General features: G+C 34.5%; 1 protein-coding gene across 2 annotated transcripts in view; it reads left to right on the top strand.

Annotated features, from left to right (window-relative positions):
• homer3b (homer scaffold protein 3b) overlaps positions 1-19,080 on the top strand; it is a 30,096-nt gene that overhangs the window by 6,138 nt on the left and 4,878 nt on the right. The window contains exons 2-8 of one of the 2 annotated variants that reach the window (XM_016259385.1): positions 1,545-1,701; positions 1,818-1,949; positions 4,480-4,587; positions 7,369-7,377; positions 12,031-12,167; positions 12,757-12,913; positions 16,634-16,744. In XM_016259385.1, the coding sequence (XP_016114871.1) occupies positions 1,545-1,701; positions 1,818-1,949; positions 4,480-4,587; positions 7,369-7,377; positions 12,031-12,167; positions 12,757-12,913; positions 16,634-16,744 (811 nt within the window). The remainder of the gene's footprint in view (positions 1-1,544; positions 1,702-1,817; positions 1,950-4,479; positions 4,588-7,368; positions 7,378-12,030; positions 12,168-12,756; positions 12,914-16,633; positions 16,745-19,080) is intronic. The other variant, XM_016259386.1, reaches the window with a different exon arrangement.

Genomic DNA, 19,080 nt, shown 5'->3' on the forward strand with positions numbered 1-19,080 from the left:
CATTGTTTACAAGCCGTTATATTGACGTTTTTGCGCGGCTGAAACACTGATTGAGCGATTATATGAGACAGGATACGGATTGTAAAGTTGTACTCTTTCTTTTAACTTACCTTCGGATGTTTAGTCATGTTTATTTTGTGCTGAAACTGGTATTAATGTGGAGGAGATGATCAGTTCACGTGCGCCTCGCGCTGCTGCGATCTGTCACTCCACATTAAACAGCCTCAAAACGGCATTTATTGTTTGAATATTGCAATACAATGGACAGAATTTGAAATCTGAGACTTTGTTTCATATTAAAAGTACCAACGCACAATGCTTATTGCAATATATTGGATGGGAAGTGCCCTTCAATGTTCCGTCCATTAACTGAAAACAGGCTAGACTAATCGATTCTTGGGATTTAAGAATTGATATCGTTGCTAAAAATGAGAATCGATTAATATCTAGATATCGATATTTTTTTACCCAGCCCTAATATATATATATATATTAGGGATGTAACGATTACCGGTTTGACGATAAATCATGATAAAATTCCCCACGGTTAGTATTACCGTTTCATATTATAATTATCATTAAAACCGTATTAGATTACCGCGATTTGAACAACTCACAATAAATAAATACTGTCCAGCATAAAGCACAGTTTTCAGTAACAGTCTCACGTGCACACCGCAGTTTCGTTTTTGAGTGAAAACAGCGCGGAAAAGCTGGGAGGTTTTAAAAGAGTGCTAAGGGAATTATACAAATGAATATATGAATGAATGAATTATATTAATGTACCTCTGAAGGTTCTGACTGTCTTCAGAAACGATTCGATGGCATTTTGTTTTCATCTTCGCTCCATGTAATACCTAAAGGAATTAATCGCAATACTGCTTTGTCCACAGAGTTTACGGGAAACCGCTGTAATTCAGCTTTTCCATAAGTGCCACCTAGTGTCAGAGAGTGGATTTACAGAGACTTATATTTACATTCAGTTTGTGTGCAGTTTCTGTCTGGCCAAAAACGGACCGAATTTGCATGCCCTGCTGTAAATTTTGACCGGTATATGAAAAAGCTTATGTGGATTCTACACATTTAAACAATTCAGATAAGTTATACAAGTTCAAACAGATACCATTAATACAGGTAACGTGTGGAGGACAGAGGAGCCTCTTAAAGAAGTTGTTACAGGTCTGTGAGAGCCAGAAATCTTGCTTGTTTGTAGGTGACCAAATACTTATTTTACCGAGGAATTTACCAATTAATTCTTTAAAAATCCTACAATGTGATTTTCTGGATTTTTTTTCTCATTTTGTCTCTCATAGTTGAGGTATACCTATGATGAAAATTACAGGCCTCTCTCATCTTTTTAAGTGGGAGAACTTGCACAATTGGTGGCTGACTAAATACTTTTTTGCCCCGCTGTATATATATATATATATATACACACACACACCCACACACACACGCACACACACACACACACACACACACACACACACAAGCTTTTTTTAGTTTTTTTAATTAATTAATTAAAATAAATTTTGTCTTGGAAGGGAGCAGCCACTACTCAGCTTGAAGGCGCACGTCTTCCAAATTGACTCGGCCACTAAACGAAATTGGATTCCGGCCAGCAAACACGCTGTCACCGTCTCCTTCTTTTATGATGCTGGCAGGAGCGTGTATCGCATTATCAGCGTAGGGGGCACTAAGGTGAGAGACCTCATCTACGGGTTGTCCAACTCAGTGTTGTTGATGCAGTTTTTTTAATCAAAAGATGCTGTTGTTGTTATTAAAAGGTGGTATCTTTGTGTTTTGCTCTAATGAAGGCGATTATTAATAGCATCATTACACCTAATATGACCTTCACGAAAACGTCACAGAAGTTTGGCCAGTGGGCGGACAGCAGGGCCAACACAGTGTATGGCCTTGGGTTTGCCACAGAGCAGCAGCTTCAGCAGGTAAATGCATGTTGCAGAACGCTTTTATTAAAGGGATATTTCACCCAAAAATGACAATTTTGTCATCATTTACTCACCCTCGTGTTGTTCCAAACTTCTGAGTTTCTATCTTCTGTTGTGCACAAAAGATGATGTTTTGAAGAATGTGGGTAGCCAAACAGTTGAAGGTATAGCCATAAACTTCCATAGCATGGATGGAAGACAATACTATGAAGGTCAGTGGCTACCCTCATCTGTTTGTTTACCCACATTCTTCTAAATATTTTCTTTTGTGTTCAGAAGAAGAAAGAAATTCCTACAGCTTTGGAATGACATGATGTTGCTTAAAAGGAATGTTGTGGGTTAAATAAATCAACATAAATTGTCAAAACAAACCAGAAAATGGATTGATATTGTGTGTTTACACAGGACTTGACGCTTATGTTTTTCCCAAGGGGCACATGTGATCCCAAGTTGAAATATTTGAGAGCGCATTCAAAAACGTTAGTGGAGCAATAAAAATGTTTAAAATGGGTGTCTTTGATAAATGGAAACAAGGAGACATTTACAGGCCAAATTATTTAATTTATTAGAATACAAAAAGTACACAAAATGAAAAACATTTTTTTATTAAAAATATTTCCGCTTCAATTCAACAACTATATATGTGTGTGTGTGTGTGTATACAGGTGCATCTCAAAACATTTGAAAAAGTTAACTTATTTCAAAAAGTGAAACTTTCATATATTCTAGATTCATTACATGTAAATAAAACATTTCAGTTTTTTGTTTTAATTTGTTTAATTTTTAATTTAATCATGAAAGTCAAAAATCCAGTATCTCAAAATATTAGAATATTTCCTAAGATTAATCAAAAAAAGGATTTGCAAAACAGAAAAGTTCAAGTTCTTTAAAATATGTTAATTTATGCACTCAATACTTGGTCGGGGCTCCTTTAGCACAAACTCCAGCATCAGTGAGGTGTGGCGTGGAAGCGATAATTTTTTCTCCTTAGCCCAGGTAAGATGCTTCTGACGTTGTTTCTGTTTCAGAAGTGGCTTAGTAGCCCCTTTTCCTGAAGACGTCTGAGCATGGTGACTCTTGATGCACTGACTCCAGCTTCACTCCACTCCTTCTGAAGCTCTCCCAAGTGTTTGAATCGGCTTTGCTTGACTGTATTCTCAAGCTTGTGGTCATCCCTGTTGCTTGTGGACCTTTTCCTACCCAATTTCGTCCTTCCAGTCAACTTTGCATTTAATATGCTTTGATACAGCACTCTGTGAACAGCCACCCCTTTCATTAATGATCTTCTGTGACTTACCCTCTTTGTGGAGGGTGTCAATGATCGTCTTCTGGACCATTGCCAAGTCAGCAGTCTTCCCCATATTTGTGGTTTCAAAGAACAAGAGATACCCGGAATTTAAACTGTAATTTAATAAAACTCAAATGTAAATATTCTAATATTTTGAGATACTGGATTTTTGACTTTCATGAGCTGTAAGCTCTAATCATTAAAATTAAAACAAAAAAACTTTTGAAATGTTTTACTTTACATGTAATTAATCTAGAATATATGAAAGTTTAACTTTTTGAAATGTTACCAAAAAAAGTAACTTTGTCACGATATAAATTTTTTTAGATGCACCTGTGTGTGTGTGTATGTATGTATGTATGTATGTATGTGTATATATATATATATATATATATATATATATATATTACTTTCCTTCATCAATAATTTTGATGAATGTTATAAACAGTATTGTAACTTTTTTTAAATTTATTTTACATTTAAAATTATTGCATTTTTTAAATTAATATTTAAGAATGTTTTTTTTTTTAACAATTTTTAAATTTATTAAAAAATTTAAATTAAAAAAATTGTATTTATTTATTTATTATTATTTTTGTATGCTTTCATGAAGCTCAAGCAGTTGAGCAGTAGTAGTGCTAGCAATGCCAAGATCATGGGTTTGATTCCAAGCAAAAGTACTATGCTAGAACTGATCAAAATTTACACCTTGGCTTTAATGCAGTGTACATTTCTTCAGATAAAGGCACCTGCCAAATGCATAAATGTAAATAACCTCAAAAGGTTAACCTTATATGACAAAATACATCAGTTCTATTTTTTTAAAATTTGGGTCAGTGCAACTGCCATTAATTGTGGGTCAAACAGACTTGCAAACATCATAATCGTAATAAAAAATTTGCGTGCACGTATACATATTCCACAACACCTCAGAGTGGCAAAACTTTGCAAGCATGTTCTCATCCCCTTAAATGAGAAATATTCTAGGTTAACCAGTATTTGACAAATTTTGAAAATGTTTGATCCATAACATAAAGCAAGAGGTAATGTATATGTATTAATTATGTAATGTTAAGTGATAATTTTAAAGAGGATTTGCTTCAAGTCATGGCTAACAATGACCTTTTGCCAAATATTTATTGCCAATATATCATGACCTTTCGTAACTAATTTCTATACAGTTGTTAAAAAGATTTGATAAAGTTACTATGAAGGTTTTCTCTGTAATTGTCTGTGCAGTTCTCAGAGCAGTTTAAAGAGTTTAAGGAGGCTGCGCAGCTCATCCGGGATAAATCACAGGAGAAGTTTGAGCTGTTGAGTCCTGGCCTGAACATCTCTTCTCCACAGGTAAACACAGTAACTCATATTTAACTTCAGCTAAAACTTTCGGAAGTGTGACTGAAAGCATTACGCTAACATAATGCAGTGATTAAAATTTAGACATATAATAACTCATGTCATACTTTTTCAGTTGCTTGATTCAGATAACGTGCCAGAGCATTTCATTCCATCACTATTAACACACTAACAATAGCGCAATGGATCTCTAGTCTGGCCTCTAGTGATATGATACCTAGCACATGGCACGATGTATCAATTTTAATACCAGTCCCACAAGAGAAGTGTTTCACCATGTTTATTGTTTTTCTGAATTCTTAGGAAGTGTGTGGGAGTCACAAAGCATGTCCTCACATGCCAGGAGGTGACACGGAGACACTGGTTGTAGCCTGTGTAGAGTTATGTAACTCCATGCGGTCACCAGGGGAATTCAAATGCCTTGTTCATTTTACTTTACAGTTGGCTAACCTTTTTCATTCACCATTTGTGACACACTCATTCCTTAATTATCATGCCGGCCTGAGAATATATCAGAGTCTACTTACACATCAGATCAGGACATTAATTTATATAATGCATATTTTTTGATTAAGCTGCTCATTCCAGTTTGACTTGTTTACCATGAGCTGTGAAGTATATTTATTTAGTCAAAAAATGTCCATGTTATATTTCACCGCCAACCCAAAAGAAATAAATGAGAAATTGTTACATTATATATTTATGATGATTTAAATTGAATAGAATTGAATTTATACAATAAAAATATTATTACAGTAATGAGAATCACCAATGAGAATAACTGGGGTTTTGAAAAAAAAAAAAATTACAGATTAAAAAAAAGGAAAATATGCTTTGTAATGAAAAATCAAATGAAATAAATAGTTACATTTTGCTTGGAGGAAGAAAAAAAAAAAATATATATATATATATATAATTAAGAAAAAGAGGTTTTTATAAGAAAAACCTCTTTCTCATTAGAGCAATCTAAAAAAAAATCATATATTACACTTCTTACAAGAAATACTTACACTCAGGACTTTAAGGACAAAAAATGCAGTATTTAATCTCAGCACCATTAAAGCATAATATCATGCATTCTTTATTCATAGGTTTTGATTATGCCAGCAAGGCCTTCAAATTAATTAAAAAAATATATTTTACATTTTTTAAAAATGTGTATTGCACATTTGTGAATTCTACAAATGTTTGTATGTTTTTTTTTTGTTGCATTAAAACAACCACAGTGGCATAATCTTAACAAACTGACATTTAAAGGGTTAAAAACCCAAAAAAGAAAAAAAAAAAAAAATATATATATATATATATATATACATATATATATGGTAGTTATGATCAGAACTGATGTTGGTAAAAAGATCTATGTCAGTGAAAGCGGAAAAAATATTCATACAGTATATAATATTTTTATGACAGTTTTTTGACATTGACATTTTTGTCCTCCTAAGGACCTCTGTGTAACTTTAACTTGACACACAAGGCTTAAAGGGATAGTTCACTGCTGGCAAGATGGTGTTTTAATGAAAGTTGGCTGTCTAGAATTTTTTTTTTTTTTTTTTTTTTTTTTTTTTTTTTTTTTTTTTTTTTTTTTTTTTTTTTTTTTTTTTTTTTCTTTTGTTTTTTTTAGCGTCAACGTCAGCGGAAGAAACTAGAGCGGGGTAAAAAGGATGAAAGTACTGAACAGGTAAATTGAAACTGCTTTCACACCTGGCCTGTTGTTTCGGAACCTGGCGTTTTCTTTCTTTCATCTGGCAGATTTTTGCTGACAAATAAACATTGATATCTTGGTGCAGGTAGCACAGAAAAATAATACCAATTGTTTATTTACTTATACCACCGACATTGTTACAATACAAGGCTGGTTGAAAATTGACAAACTTACCCATTAATAGTACAGCAAAATGCTTGATGTGTTGTGAGCCCACATTCAGTATTCTGTAGTGGTTTAATGGCCATGACAGGCTTTTCGTCCCGTGAGCTCTTTGCGTTCAAACGTGCCTCTCTAGAGCACATGAAACAGGCCACTGACTGAGAGCTATTCATTATTTAATCAAACCTGAGTGTTCAGAGTTCAAAACAGCAACTGTGTGTGCTGAATAATGCTGCCCTTATTAATTAATAAAGTGTTTTTGGGGTCTTTCGTGAAGAATGGAAGTATATAAATAAGTGAAACAGAATGATGCGCTCTTTGATCACTGGATCTATATGTGTGTCTGCTTCTAAGAGCTTTCTGGCCGAATCCAGTATTCTGTTTATATAATGGCTGTTTTAATAGCGAAACATCAGTGAATGTCTCTCGTATGCCAAAGAATGTTTTTAGATGGTTCGTTTTGTCAGAGTATTGAATCTTTTGCAAGAAAGTGTATGTTGCCTGTAGGGGTGTCGGAATTAATCATTGCATTGGATGTGGACGATTCTGCATCGATGCAATAATAGACCATAATCGATTATAGCCTACTGACGTCATCCGCATACGCGCTTGTCACGTGAGTATTAAAAATGCACTCTATTTTTAAAGGGGTCATATGATGCGATTTCAAGTTTTCCTTTCTCTTTGGAGTGTTACGAGCTGTTCGTGAATAGATAAGATCCCTGAAGTTGCTCTAGATAAAGATTGCTCTAATGAGCAAGAGATCTACCCCTACTTGCCCGTGTAACACTGATGTTTTTGGTCAAACTCTTTAAGTATGAGTGATTACAGTAATTAATGAATGCTTATATCTTCTTTCTTTTCATGTCTTTTCTTTTGTGATGGGATTGCATCTTTCTCAGCTGTCTCAGGTGAGCTTGCATCTGTTTCCACATACAATGACACACCTGTGTCTCCTGTGCAGCTGACACCATTCGCTATATTGTTACTCGAACCCCTCAGGAAGCCCTGGATATGAAACACTGTCATGCAAGATGACATATTTCTGCGTTTGTCCCAGTTTGTACAGGAACCATTTTTCAAGACCTTATGGAATCAGAATTGGGAGTGTTGTGGCTTTTTTGGGGCCATCTATATACAAGTGTACTGATAAATTATCAACAAAATTAAAATGACATATCTTTGACACATTTAAGGCAGTCTTTTTTTTTTCTTGGCAAAATATATACATATTTATTAAAAATATATTGATGACAATCATCTTGAACTCAGGGCTGTAGTCAGAATCCTGTCCAATCAAATGCTATCTAGAATAATAAAGTCCCTCCCACTCTGGGTTTTTATTGTTTTTGTTAAATGAAATAAAATAGTAATATTAGAATTTAGAAGAAAAACTACAACCTTGGCAACTAATTTAAAATGTTAAAATATGAAAAGTAATAATACTAAAACTGAAATAAAAATAAAGCTAAATAGAAATACTTTAAACAACAAAACTAATAAAAATGATAAAAGGACATAACAAAATGACAAAAATGTAAACTAAAATAGAAACGAAAATGTATAAATATAAAAACAAAATATATTTATAAACTATAAAATATAAAAAATATGAAAACTGAAAATACAAAAATAAAAGCAAATTAAAAATATTAATAAATACTATAATTTATAAAAATAATGATACTAAAAATACACCGTTCCCACTAATACCTCCATCTGACTAAATAATTGGCTATTTAAAAAAAAAAAAATATGCCCAACCTGCTCTAACTTCCTGTTTTGATAAAACTAAAATAAAAATAAAAACTGTAAATATAAAATAAAAGCAAATTCAAAATATTTAAAAAATACTAAACAAAATATGAATGCTGTAATAGTATATAAATAATAATGCTAAAATAACACTATTCCCATATATCTCCTCCTGTTTCAATAAAATTACAAAAACTGAAAATATAAAAATAAAAGCTAATCCAAAGTATTAATAATTATTAAAATAGTATATAAATAATAATATTAAAGTAACACTACTCCCATTAATGTCTTCTGCACTAACTAGACTGATTTCATTTACATTTTTATTTCTGAAAAATTTTATCATTAAAAAAAATAAAGAAAAAAGACAAGCCATTCGTCATGTCCTGCTCCAACTTCCTGTTTCAGTAGCGCTCATCAAGCATGAGTCTTGATTGATATTTTGGGGAAGATTGAGGTGGTTTAATTTGAGCTCTTTCTAATAGTCTTGCTAAAGTCCAGTATCATTTTTCTACAGTTTGACATCGGTTCACCATAAGAGAGGAATATTCTGGAAATCTGTAATCCCTCATTAAAAATGTAGAAATCTGCAAGATGCATTATTGAAGGAATGGAGCTCCCGAGCCACTGACTATGCAGTGGAGATGTCATGTCTCTGATTCCTCTTGTTCTACCTTTAAATATATTAAACACACAGAAAGCTCCACCTCAAACTCCCTACGAACCGCTACAGAGAAGGCAAACAAGTCATCGGCCTGAGTGGTTGGATGAGAAATAGAGCGTCTTCCTTTGGGGAACGGCAAGTTTGAGATTGAATTACACAAGCTTTTCTGAGAGCAAGTGTGTACCACTGCACAGAAACATTGGACGTGTTTGAAACGGCGCTTTGCTGTTATACAGTATAAGCAAAAGAGCCCAGTTCTTTCAGAAGTATACTGTTCTGGTTTTCTCAAGTCTCCATAAACAGCAAGTTGAAATAAACCGATGTCCTTTCGAATCTGAATCAAAGAACAACGCCATATGGGGCCTCATGCCCTGCTCAGTCTCATGTGTAGACTGCTCAAGTTTCTTCATCAACCAGATAGACTAAGACTGTGTTGTTGTTTTAAAATTCTCATACTGTTTAACCATGGGATGGAAAATTAATGCTCGCTGGGACTGTCTTTCATTAAATTTGGACATTTCAACTAGAGCCCGACCGATATATCGTTTTGCCGATATTATCGGCCGATATGAGCCTGTTGCCGATATATCGGTATTGGCGAATATGCCGCCGATATGAATTTTTTTTTACAGAACATATAATGCAGATAAAATGCTTGAAATGGTGTAATTACTTAGTTTGTCCAGCAAAGCGCGCTCCATTGTTTGCTGCTGGCGACCTGGATAAAACGCTTTTGAAGCTTAAGTCTATGGAAAACATTGAAACTTTGAACAGCCATATATCCTGAACGGCGCAGCGAATCTGCACCAAATTCGGGGGATCCCTTCAGCTCGAGGAACCCTCTCGAACGCGAATCGAGTGTACATCTAGAGGCCCGCTTTCGAATGAGACCACCCCCGTGTCGATAGCCGCCGGGGTTCTGGAGTTACGTGTGGTTAAATTTGCAGTCCGGCGCCGACCGATTAAGCGATCCCGGGGGGCTACCGACGTGTGGAGGGTGGCGTTCGAGAGGGCTCCTCGAGCTGAAGGGATCCCCCGAATTTGGTGGAGATCCGCCGGCGTGTTCGCAAGATAGTGACACCTGCCAACACTTTCATTTCAGTAAGGACTTGTTCAGCCAGCAGCATTCAAGCGTTGTCTTATTCGACCGTAACTGTGAAGTGGACTTCACATGAAATTCCGCCATGAATCCAGTTCCAAGGGAACATACACGTTACATTCAAAGGGCATTAAAGTGCGCGAGACGTGAATTTATATTGTATTTATTTACAGAGGTATATTATGTCACACTTCACGCTTGTTTTGAAGTGAAATAAACTTTAACGGAATAAAATTCAATGGAATTGAATTGAATTAAAGTTGAATAAACTTCAAATTTACTGTTCAGTGCACTGATGTCAGACTCATTTTGGATAATAAAGTTTATTGTTAAATTGTTAAATGCCCTGCCTCCATTACGTATCTCTGTCATGTCATTATAAGTGTTTGATCACCACATTTGAGTGATAGGGCTCCTCGAGCTGAAGGGATCCCCCGAATTTGGTGGAGATCCGCCGGCGTGTTCGCAAGATAGTGACACCTGCCAACACTTTCATTTCAGTAAGGACTTGTTCAGCCAGCAGCATTCAAGCGTTGTCTTATTCGACCGTAACTGTGAAGTGGACTTCACATGAAATTCCGCCATGAATCCAGTTCCAAGGGAACATACACGTTACATTCAAAGGGCATTAAAGTGCGCGAGACGTGAATTTATATTGTATTTATTTACAGAGGTATATTATGTCACACTTCACGCTTGTTTTGAAGTGAAATAAACTTTAACGGAATAAAATTCAATGGAATTGAATTGAATTAAAGTTGAATAAACTTCAAATTTACTGTTCAGTGCACTGATGTCAGACTCATTTTGGATAATAAAGTTTATTGTTAAATTGTTAAATGCCCTGCCTCCATTACGTATCTCTGTCATGTCATTATAAGTGTTTGATCACCACATTTGAGTGATCATTGCAAAAAATGTGTTTATGTATATATATTCTGTTTATGTATATACTGTATTCTATATATAGTACCAGTCAAATGTGTAGACACACGAATGGGAAAGTGTCCAAACTTTTGTCTGGTACTGTACTATAATATACACAAAGAATATCGGCCTTTTTTTTTACTCCCTAATATCGGTATCGTATCGGCCCCAAAAAACCCATATACGTAGGTCGGGCTCTAATTTCAACACTAAATCAGTGGTGGCATTTAGGAGTAGAGATTTCATAAATGTTGTATATACAGGATCTTGTAAATATCTGCTCATTTATGTTGCACTGATATAAAAATTCTGTAAAAACTGGTTGTTATTTTTATGTTGTGGTTGAGATACATACCCTACCATTTATTGAATGGTAGTTTATTATTTATAGTTTATTGAATGTTATTGAAATTTAGACTAATTTATTTAGTCTAAAATGCAGTAAAAACTGTAATTTTGTGAAATATTATTCCAATAAAAACGGTTTTTCTATTCAAATGTAATTTTACTCCAGTCTTCAGTGTCACGTGATCAGTTATTATAGGTGCTCAGTTATTAATAATGGTTATTATTATGACTGTTAAAAACTAATTTTGCTGCTAAATATTTTGTGGAAACTTTTTTTTTCTTTGATGAATATATAGTTCAAAAGAACAGCTTTTATTTGAAATAGAATCCTTTGTAACATTATAAATGTTTTTGCTGTCACTTTTGATCAATTTAATGCATATTTGCGCTCTACTCTATCCATTAAACACACACATACCCAAAATATATGAATACGATTATATCATGGTTTCTGCATAAACATTAACCAGCACAACTGTTTTTAACATTGATAATAATAAATGTCTTTTTTTTGTTTTGAGCAGCACATCAGCATATTAGAATGATTTCTGAAGGATCATGTGACACTGAAGACTGGAGTAATGATGCTGAAAATTCAGCGTTGCATCACTGGAATACATTTAATTCTAAAATATATGACAATATAAAACCTATATTTTGAATTGCAATAATATTTCACAATATTAGTGTTTTTACTGTATTTTTGAGCACACAAATGCAGCCTTGGCGTTCATTCAAAACAAAAGCATTTATAATATTGTCTATCAGGTGCTGTGTGAGGACCGTCAGTCTCCTCCATTGCTTGGTGTCAATGGCTCCAGTGAGGACAAGTTGTTTCGCAGCAAGAGTGCTGATATGGAGGAATCCACAGAGAAAGAACAGATGAGGAAGATGCTTTCTGAAGGGTAAAACATTCAGATATCCATGATACCCATTTGCTTTTATGATGATTCAGTCTCCTGTTCGTGATATCTAATATAAAACGTTATTTGGAGACGAGCTGTTTAAAATTGTAATTATTTGATGTATTTTGTCATTTAAATGAACCACACTGGCTCACTCAGATGCACGTGAATTTAATCAATCCGCCTGACGTACTTTTCCTCCTCAGTAGTTTTCTGGGGTAATTGGCAGTGAGTTTAACGTCAAAAGTTTTACGGATTCAAGCATGATGTACTTCACCATACAAACACAACACTGAATACGCCGATGCTGAAAACATCACAAAGCCACAGTGTTCAGGAAATAAATAAGATGAGATTAAAGAAGCTGTTAAAACATGCTTCTCCTTTAAATCTGAAAGCTGGCAAGGGACATCAGTAATCTTTTGCACACAGCTTGTTTCTGATTTTCTTGTTATAAAGGTAACATAAAAGAAATTACATTTCAAATGTGTTTACCATCTGCTGCCGTTCGATGAAATCCGTCTTTGCCTCAGCTTCCAGAAGGAAGGACCGAAGTATAATTGAAACCCAGATGTTGGTTTGTTCACAGGTCGATATGCGAGAGGAACTCGGAGGCCGAGCTGTTTTCTCTTCGGGACAGCAACGCTAAGCTGATGGCCGCTCTTCATGAAGCTAACAGCAGCATTGATCAATGGAAAAAACATTTGGCCGAGTATCAGGAAGAAACAGATCGCCTACGAGAGCAGGTGAGGAACGTTAAAGACAATAAAAGACACTACACTCTTAAAAATAAGCCTGGGGTTAATTTTTGCAGAGATGCCATAGAAGAACCATTTTAGAGAACAGTTATTAAAAGAACCCTTTTTTCGTAATGTAAAGAATCTGAAGAACCTTTAATCTAAAGAATATTTTATACTTTTGTACCATGGAAAGGTTGCATGGATGTTAAAGGTTCTTCATTGAGCCTTTGAGATGAAACTTTAAATAATCTTTATTTTTAGAAGTGCTGGCAAAACCATTTTTTTTCTTTTTTTCTCTCAGGCGCTGCAGAGATTTTAGGCTATTTTGCTTCTAAAACTTTTTTTTTTTTCAGAAAGCATTCAAAACATTTAAGTGTTTATTTTATTATGCTTTATCTATTAGATTTCAATTACAGTACTTAACTTTGAAGGACGTTTTCTCAAAATTAGTTTTTTTAAACCAGAAATCTCCACTTCATTAGCACTTACAGTACATACAGCAGATGTTAGTTTTATTTCTATTTAGATTCTAAAAGTGTGTACAGAGTGGTGTATGTGTGTGTATTTATTTATTTATTAGGGCTGGGCGATATGGACAAAAAATCATATCTCAGTATTTTATTTTTTTTGCCTGAATTGTGATATATATTAATGCAACTGCATGCCGTATTTTTTGAATGAAAATAAAAAAGCTGAAAACACTCTTAACTGAAAAACTTTTAGTGCTTTTATATAGTATTAAGTCTCAAATGTCACTATACATCGGATTGGTTTCTTCTTTAAATTATAAAAAAGTAAAAATATGAATTGTATTATAATGTTATTATGTAGATCTTGGTATTTTAAAATTCAAATCCTGCCCAAAATTGTCCAACAAACAATGTACTTATTAAAGGCTATGAAAACAAATAAAGTGAATGCAACCATATATAGACTATACTGTATATTATGTGCAAAAAAAGGTTAAAATCACATTACATAATAGCATTGTATCATTACAATCTAAAAACAAAAAGAATGCTTTTTAAAGTTAAACTCGCTGAACTAAGAATGAAAATAAATAAAAACAAGCGCAGACTAATTGTATTAGGCTGCTTTGATTACCCCCATTACAGTCACTTTATAGTTAGTGCTATCATATAAATACACTTACTTATAGGTTTAAACTTCTACATATGGCACATTTATTGTCCAACAACAAATATTTTAGCAAATTATATATTTTAGTCATAATTATTGCACTCCTATTTTATTGTGCTCTGTCTGTTTGGCATGCATGTGCATGGCGGCGCTCGTTCAGAAACATATCCATGACTTTCTGACATTTACAGATGGAAAATATACCTGTGAAATATAAGTTATGCACTGAGGAAAGCAGCACATCTCAGATGCATTAAACAGTGCAAGTGGCCTGTCAGAGCATCTGATGGGGCAACCGCTTTAAACTACACGTGTTAACTATATCTTACGAGCTATTTTAAAGCCCTTAATATAATTCATGTCTTATGTTTAGGACAAATTGGATTATGCACTTGCCTTGCAGCAGCTCACTCTGTGTCTGCCGCTATTTTTCAGATGTGCTCGTATCAAACTACAGGATATCACCCTCAGTCAAAACCTTTAACTCTAATATGTTAGCAAAATAAAACAAGAATTTTGAACTTGGTTTTATCCAATGATCAGATTTTTTTGTTCTGTATTCAAATGCATACTTAATCAGATAAGCCCTTTTTCATATACAAACCCGATTCCAAAAAAGTTGGGACACTGTACAAATTGTGAATAAAAACAGAATGCAATGATGTGGACATAATTTCAGAAAACTAATACAAAACTATTTGTATTTCAAAAACTACTACTTTTTTGAGGACCACATAAGGATAACATCCACATTGAGATGTTCTCATGTGCTCAAGCAAACTGAATATTTTCCCTTCGGCACTCATCAGCAATTTTATATAATCACACATAAAGGATTCCAGGATTCCTTTGAAGGTGTACTGAAGCAAACATCAAGCAGGTGACGTATGTAGTTCAGGTCTTACGAGAGTGTGCGGAGGGATATTTATAGGAAAAGACAATACACCTTCATTATCCCGAACAGAGGGAAGACAAATGACCGTGGGGAAAATGAGACCACTAAGGTGTTCTCCCTCACACAAACTGGAAAAAATAGCTCTGAGTTGTGACAGTGCTAAAAGCTCCAGTGCAGTGATGGCCCGCTTTACTTTTCCTTGAGGTAGTGTTGCCTGTAAATTGTATCTTTGTAAATATCTGAAGATGTGATGCTAAATCATGGAAACCATGACTGTGTGGAAAGTAAAAGCATAGAAAACAGGATCATGTGGTCTTTTATTTTGTTTCTACAGCATTTGTTTTGTTTTCCAGTGGGGTCCAAAGGTCTGAGCACAACACAATTTTCAGTTTTCAGATTTTTGTTATGTAAAGAGAAAAATTCTGATTCTGAGTTATGCATGTGAAGTACTTTGTATTTTCTAAGAAATAATCCTTATTGAGTAGTTTGGCATAATGTTTTATTATTGTTTCTTAGAAAAAAAAGCAGTAAGCAGTTTTGTTCAAATATTAATATTTGCAAAACTTTTTTTGGGCCATTAAATCAACATTGTGTTGTGCAACCAGCATGCAGAAAAAAAGCATAAAACGGGAAATTATATCATCATGAGATCTCATGAGTGTGTGTCAAGGTCAGTAAGTCTCTTAAAATATTAAATAATTTGATTAAAAAAGTAGTTAAATGTCATGTGGTGTGACTCCCAAAAAACATTCTGATATTCATGAATTAATATTTCATAATACTAATCTAATGATATTTATGAATGAATATTTCATTATATAAAATTAATTATATTTATGAATTAATATTTCATTATATTAAACTGATATTTATGATTTACTATTTTGTCATATTTAACTAATGATATGTATGAAATACTGTCATAATATTAAACTAATGATATTTATGAATGAATCATTCCTGATATTAAACTAATTATATTTGCATTCATATTTCATAATATTAAACTAATTATATTTAAGAATGAATATTTATTCATATTTAACAAATGATTTAGAAAGTAATATTTCTAGTGCTGTCAAACGATTAATCGCGATTAATCTCATCCAAAATAAGTTTTTGTTTACATAATATGTGTGTATACTGTGTATATATAAATACAAACACATGCATGTATATATTTAAGAAAAATGTTATGTTTATATATTATATATATAAAATAAAATATAATAATATAAATATATAAACGTGTATATACATGTAAATATTTTCAAAATATATACTGTATGTGTGTGTAACAATATATTTATATTCATATACATAATAAATAAACAGTACACATACATATATTATGTAAACAAAAACTTTTATTTTGGATGCGATCATGATTAATCGTTTGACAGCACTAAATATTTCATAATATTAAACTAATTATATTTATGATGTAATATTTTGTGATATTTGTTAAATAATTTTTCCTTTATAAATATAGTTTTACTTTATGCTTATGAACCAACACGAAGAGAACATTTCTAAGAACTAGGCACATGTTTTTAAAGTGGTTTTTTTTTTTGCAACATGTCACATTCCCATGTTTCTGATGGTTGTATACAGTCGGGCTGATGGTTCGGCCTGAGACTGAGTTTGATGACAGTCTTGTAATAGCTGTGTTCTGTTGGTTCATGTTTCAGGTTGCAGAGCTGGAGGCTCAGAGTGGGGTTTCTGCCTCCAGCGAGACGGGCAGCGAGGAGCTCACACAGACTGTGGCAGAGATGGAGGCTCTTATCAGAGCTAAAGATGAGGTAAAGATTGATTAATGTAGTAACAGTGCTAACAGGCTCCAACTCCATCTTGAGAGCATGTCTACGCTGGACACTTATGGCGTGTTGCCGAGGCCATAGATCGATCCTGTTATAACCTCCACACTGTAAGCTGTTTTATCAATGTCTATTTAATATAAAATAATTTATTTACAAACAGAATCATCGATGTGCATTACTCGTACATTTAAATACAGTGGCACCCCGTGATGTGGCTTCTAGCTATACAGTGGGGCAAAAAAGTATTTAGTCAGCCACCAATTGTGCAAGTTCTCCCACTTAAAAAGATGAGAGAGGCCTGTAATTTTCATCATAGGTATACCTCAACTATGAGAGACAAAATTAGAAAAAAAATCCAGAAAATCACATTGTAGGATTTTTAAAGAATTAATTGGTAAATTCCTCGGTAAAATAAGTATTTGGTCACCTACAAACAAGCAAGATTTCTGGCTCTCACAGACCTGTAACAACTTCTTTAAGAGGCTCCTCTGTCCTCCACTCGTTACCTGTATTAATGGCATCTGTTTGAATTTGTTATCAGTATAAAAGACACCTGTCCACAACCTCAAACAGTCACACTCCAAACTCCACCATGGCCAAGACCAAAGAGCTGTCAAAGGACACCAGAAACAAAACTGTAGACCTGCACCAGGCTGGGAAGACTGAATATGCAATAGGTAAGCAGCTTGGTGTGAAGAAATCAACTGTGGGAGCAATTATTAGAAAATGGAAGACATACAAGACCACTGATAATCTCCCTCGATCTGGGGCTCCACGCAAGATCTCACCCTGTGGAGTCAAAATGATCACAAGAACTGTGAGCAAAAATCCCAGAACCACACGGGGGAACCTAGTGAATGACCTGCAGAGAGCTGGGACCAAAGTAACAAAGGCTACCATCAGTAACACACTGCGCCGCCAGGGACTCAAATCCTGCAGTGACAGACGTGTCCCCCTGCTTAAGCCAGTACATGTCCAGGCCCGTCTGAAGTTTGCTAGAGAGCATTTGGATGATCCAGAAGAGAATTGGGAGAATGTCATATGGTCAGATGAAACCAAAATAGAACTCTTTGGTAAAAACTCAACTTGTCGTGTTTGGAGGAGAAAGAATGCTGAGTTGCATCCAAAGAACACCATACCTACTGTGAAGCATGGGGGTGGAAACATCATGCTTTGGGGCTGTTTTTCTGCAAAGGGACCAGAACGACTGATCCGTGTAAACGAAAGAATGAATGGGGCCATGTATCATGAGATTTTGAGTGAAAACCTCCTTCCATCAGCAAGGGCACTGAAGATGAAACGTGGCTGGGTCTTTCAGCATGACAAAGATCCCAAACACACCGCCCGGGCAACGAAGGAGTGGCTTCGTAAGAAGCATTTCAAGGTCCTGGAGTGGCCTAGCCAGTCTCCAGATCTCAACCCCATAGAAAATCTTTGGAGGGAGTTGAAAATCCATGTTGCCCAGCGACAGCCCCAAAACATTACTGCTCTAGAGGAGATCTGCATGGAGGAATGGGCCAAAATACCAGCAACAGTGTGTGAAAACCTTGTGAAGACTTACAGAAAAAGTTTGACCTCTGTCATTGCCAACAAAGAGTATATAACAAAGTATTGAGATGAAATTGTTATTGACCAAATACTTATTTTCCACCATAATTCTTTAAAAATCCTACAATGTGATTCTCTGGATTTTTTTTTCTCATTTTGTCTCTCATAATTGAGGAATACCTATGATGAAAATTACAGGCCTCTCTCATCTTTTTAAGTGGGAGAACTTGCACAATTGGTGGCTGACTAAATACTTTTTTTCCCCACTATATATATATATATATATATTTTTTTTTTTAGAGAATTGCTAGACAAGACCCTTATTCCTTGGCTGGGATCCTGTAGAGCCCTTTGAAGCTGCACTGAAACTGCAATTTGGACCTTCAACCTGTTGATCCCCATTGAAGTCCACTATATGGAGAAACATCCCAGAATGTTTTCGTCAAAAACCTTATTTCCTTTTCGACTGAAGAAAGAAAGACAGAAACATCTTGGATTACATGGGGTGAGTAAATTATTAGGACATTTTTATTCTGGAAGTGAACTAATCCTTTAACTGGTGCTTTTGAGGAAGAACTAATCACAATTTTTTCTTTGTGACTAAGGCCTGCAAATATCACAGAACAGAGAAATGAAAGATCATAATATTGGAATCAGTATAGTCTGTTTACATAGAGAGGTTAGTACATAGAACAGTTTATTAAATATTAAAATGTCAAATATCTAATGTTCCACACAACTGTATGTGTGTGTGTGTGTGTGTGTGTGTG

This window comes from Sinocyclocheilus grahami, unplaced genomic scaffold (assembly GCF_001515645.1).
Source record: "Sinocyclocheilus grahami isolate Dianchi unplaced genomic scaffold, SAMN03320097.WGS_v1.1 scaffold1837.1, whole genome shotgun sequence".
In the NCBI taxonomy this organism is placed as follows: Eukaryota; Metazoa; Chordata; class Actinopteri; order Cypriniformes; family Cyprinidae; genus Sinocyclocheilus; species Sinocyclocheilus grahami.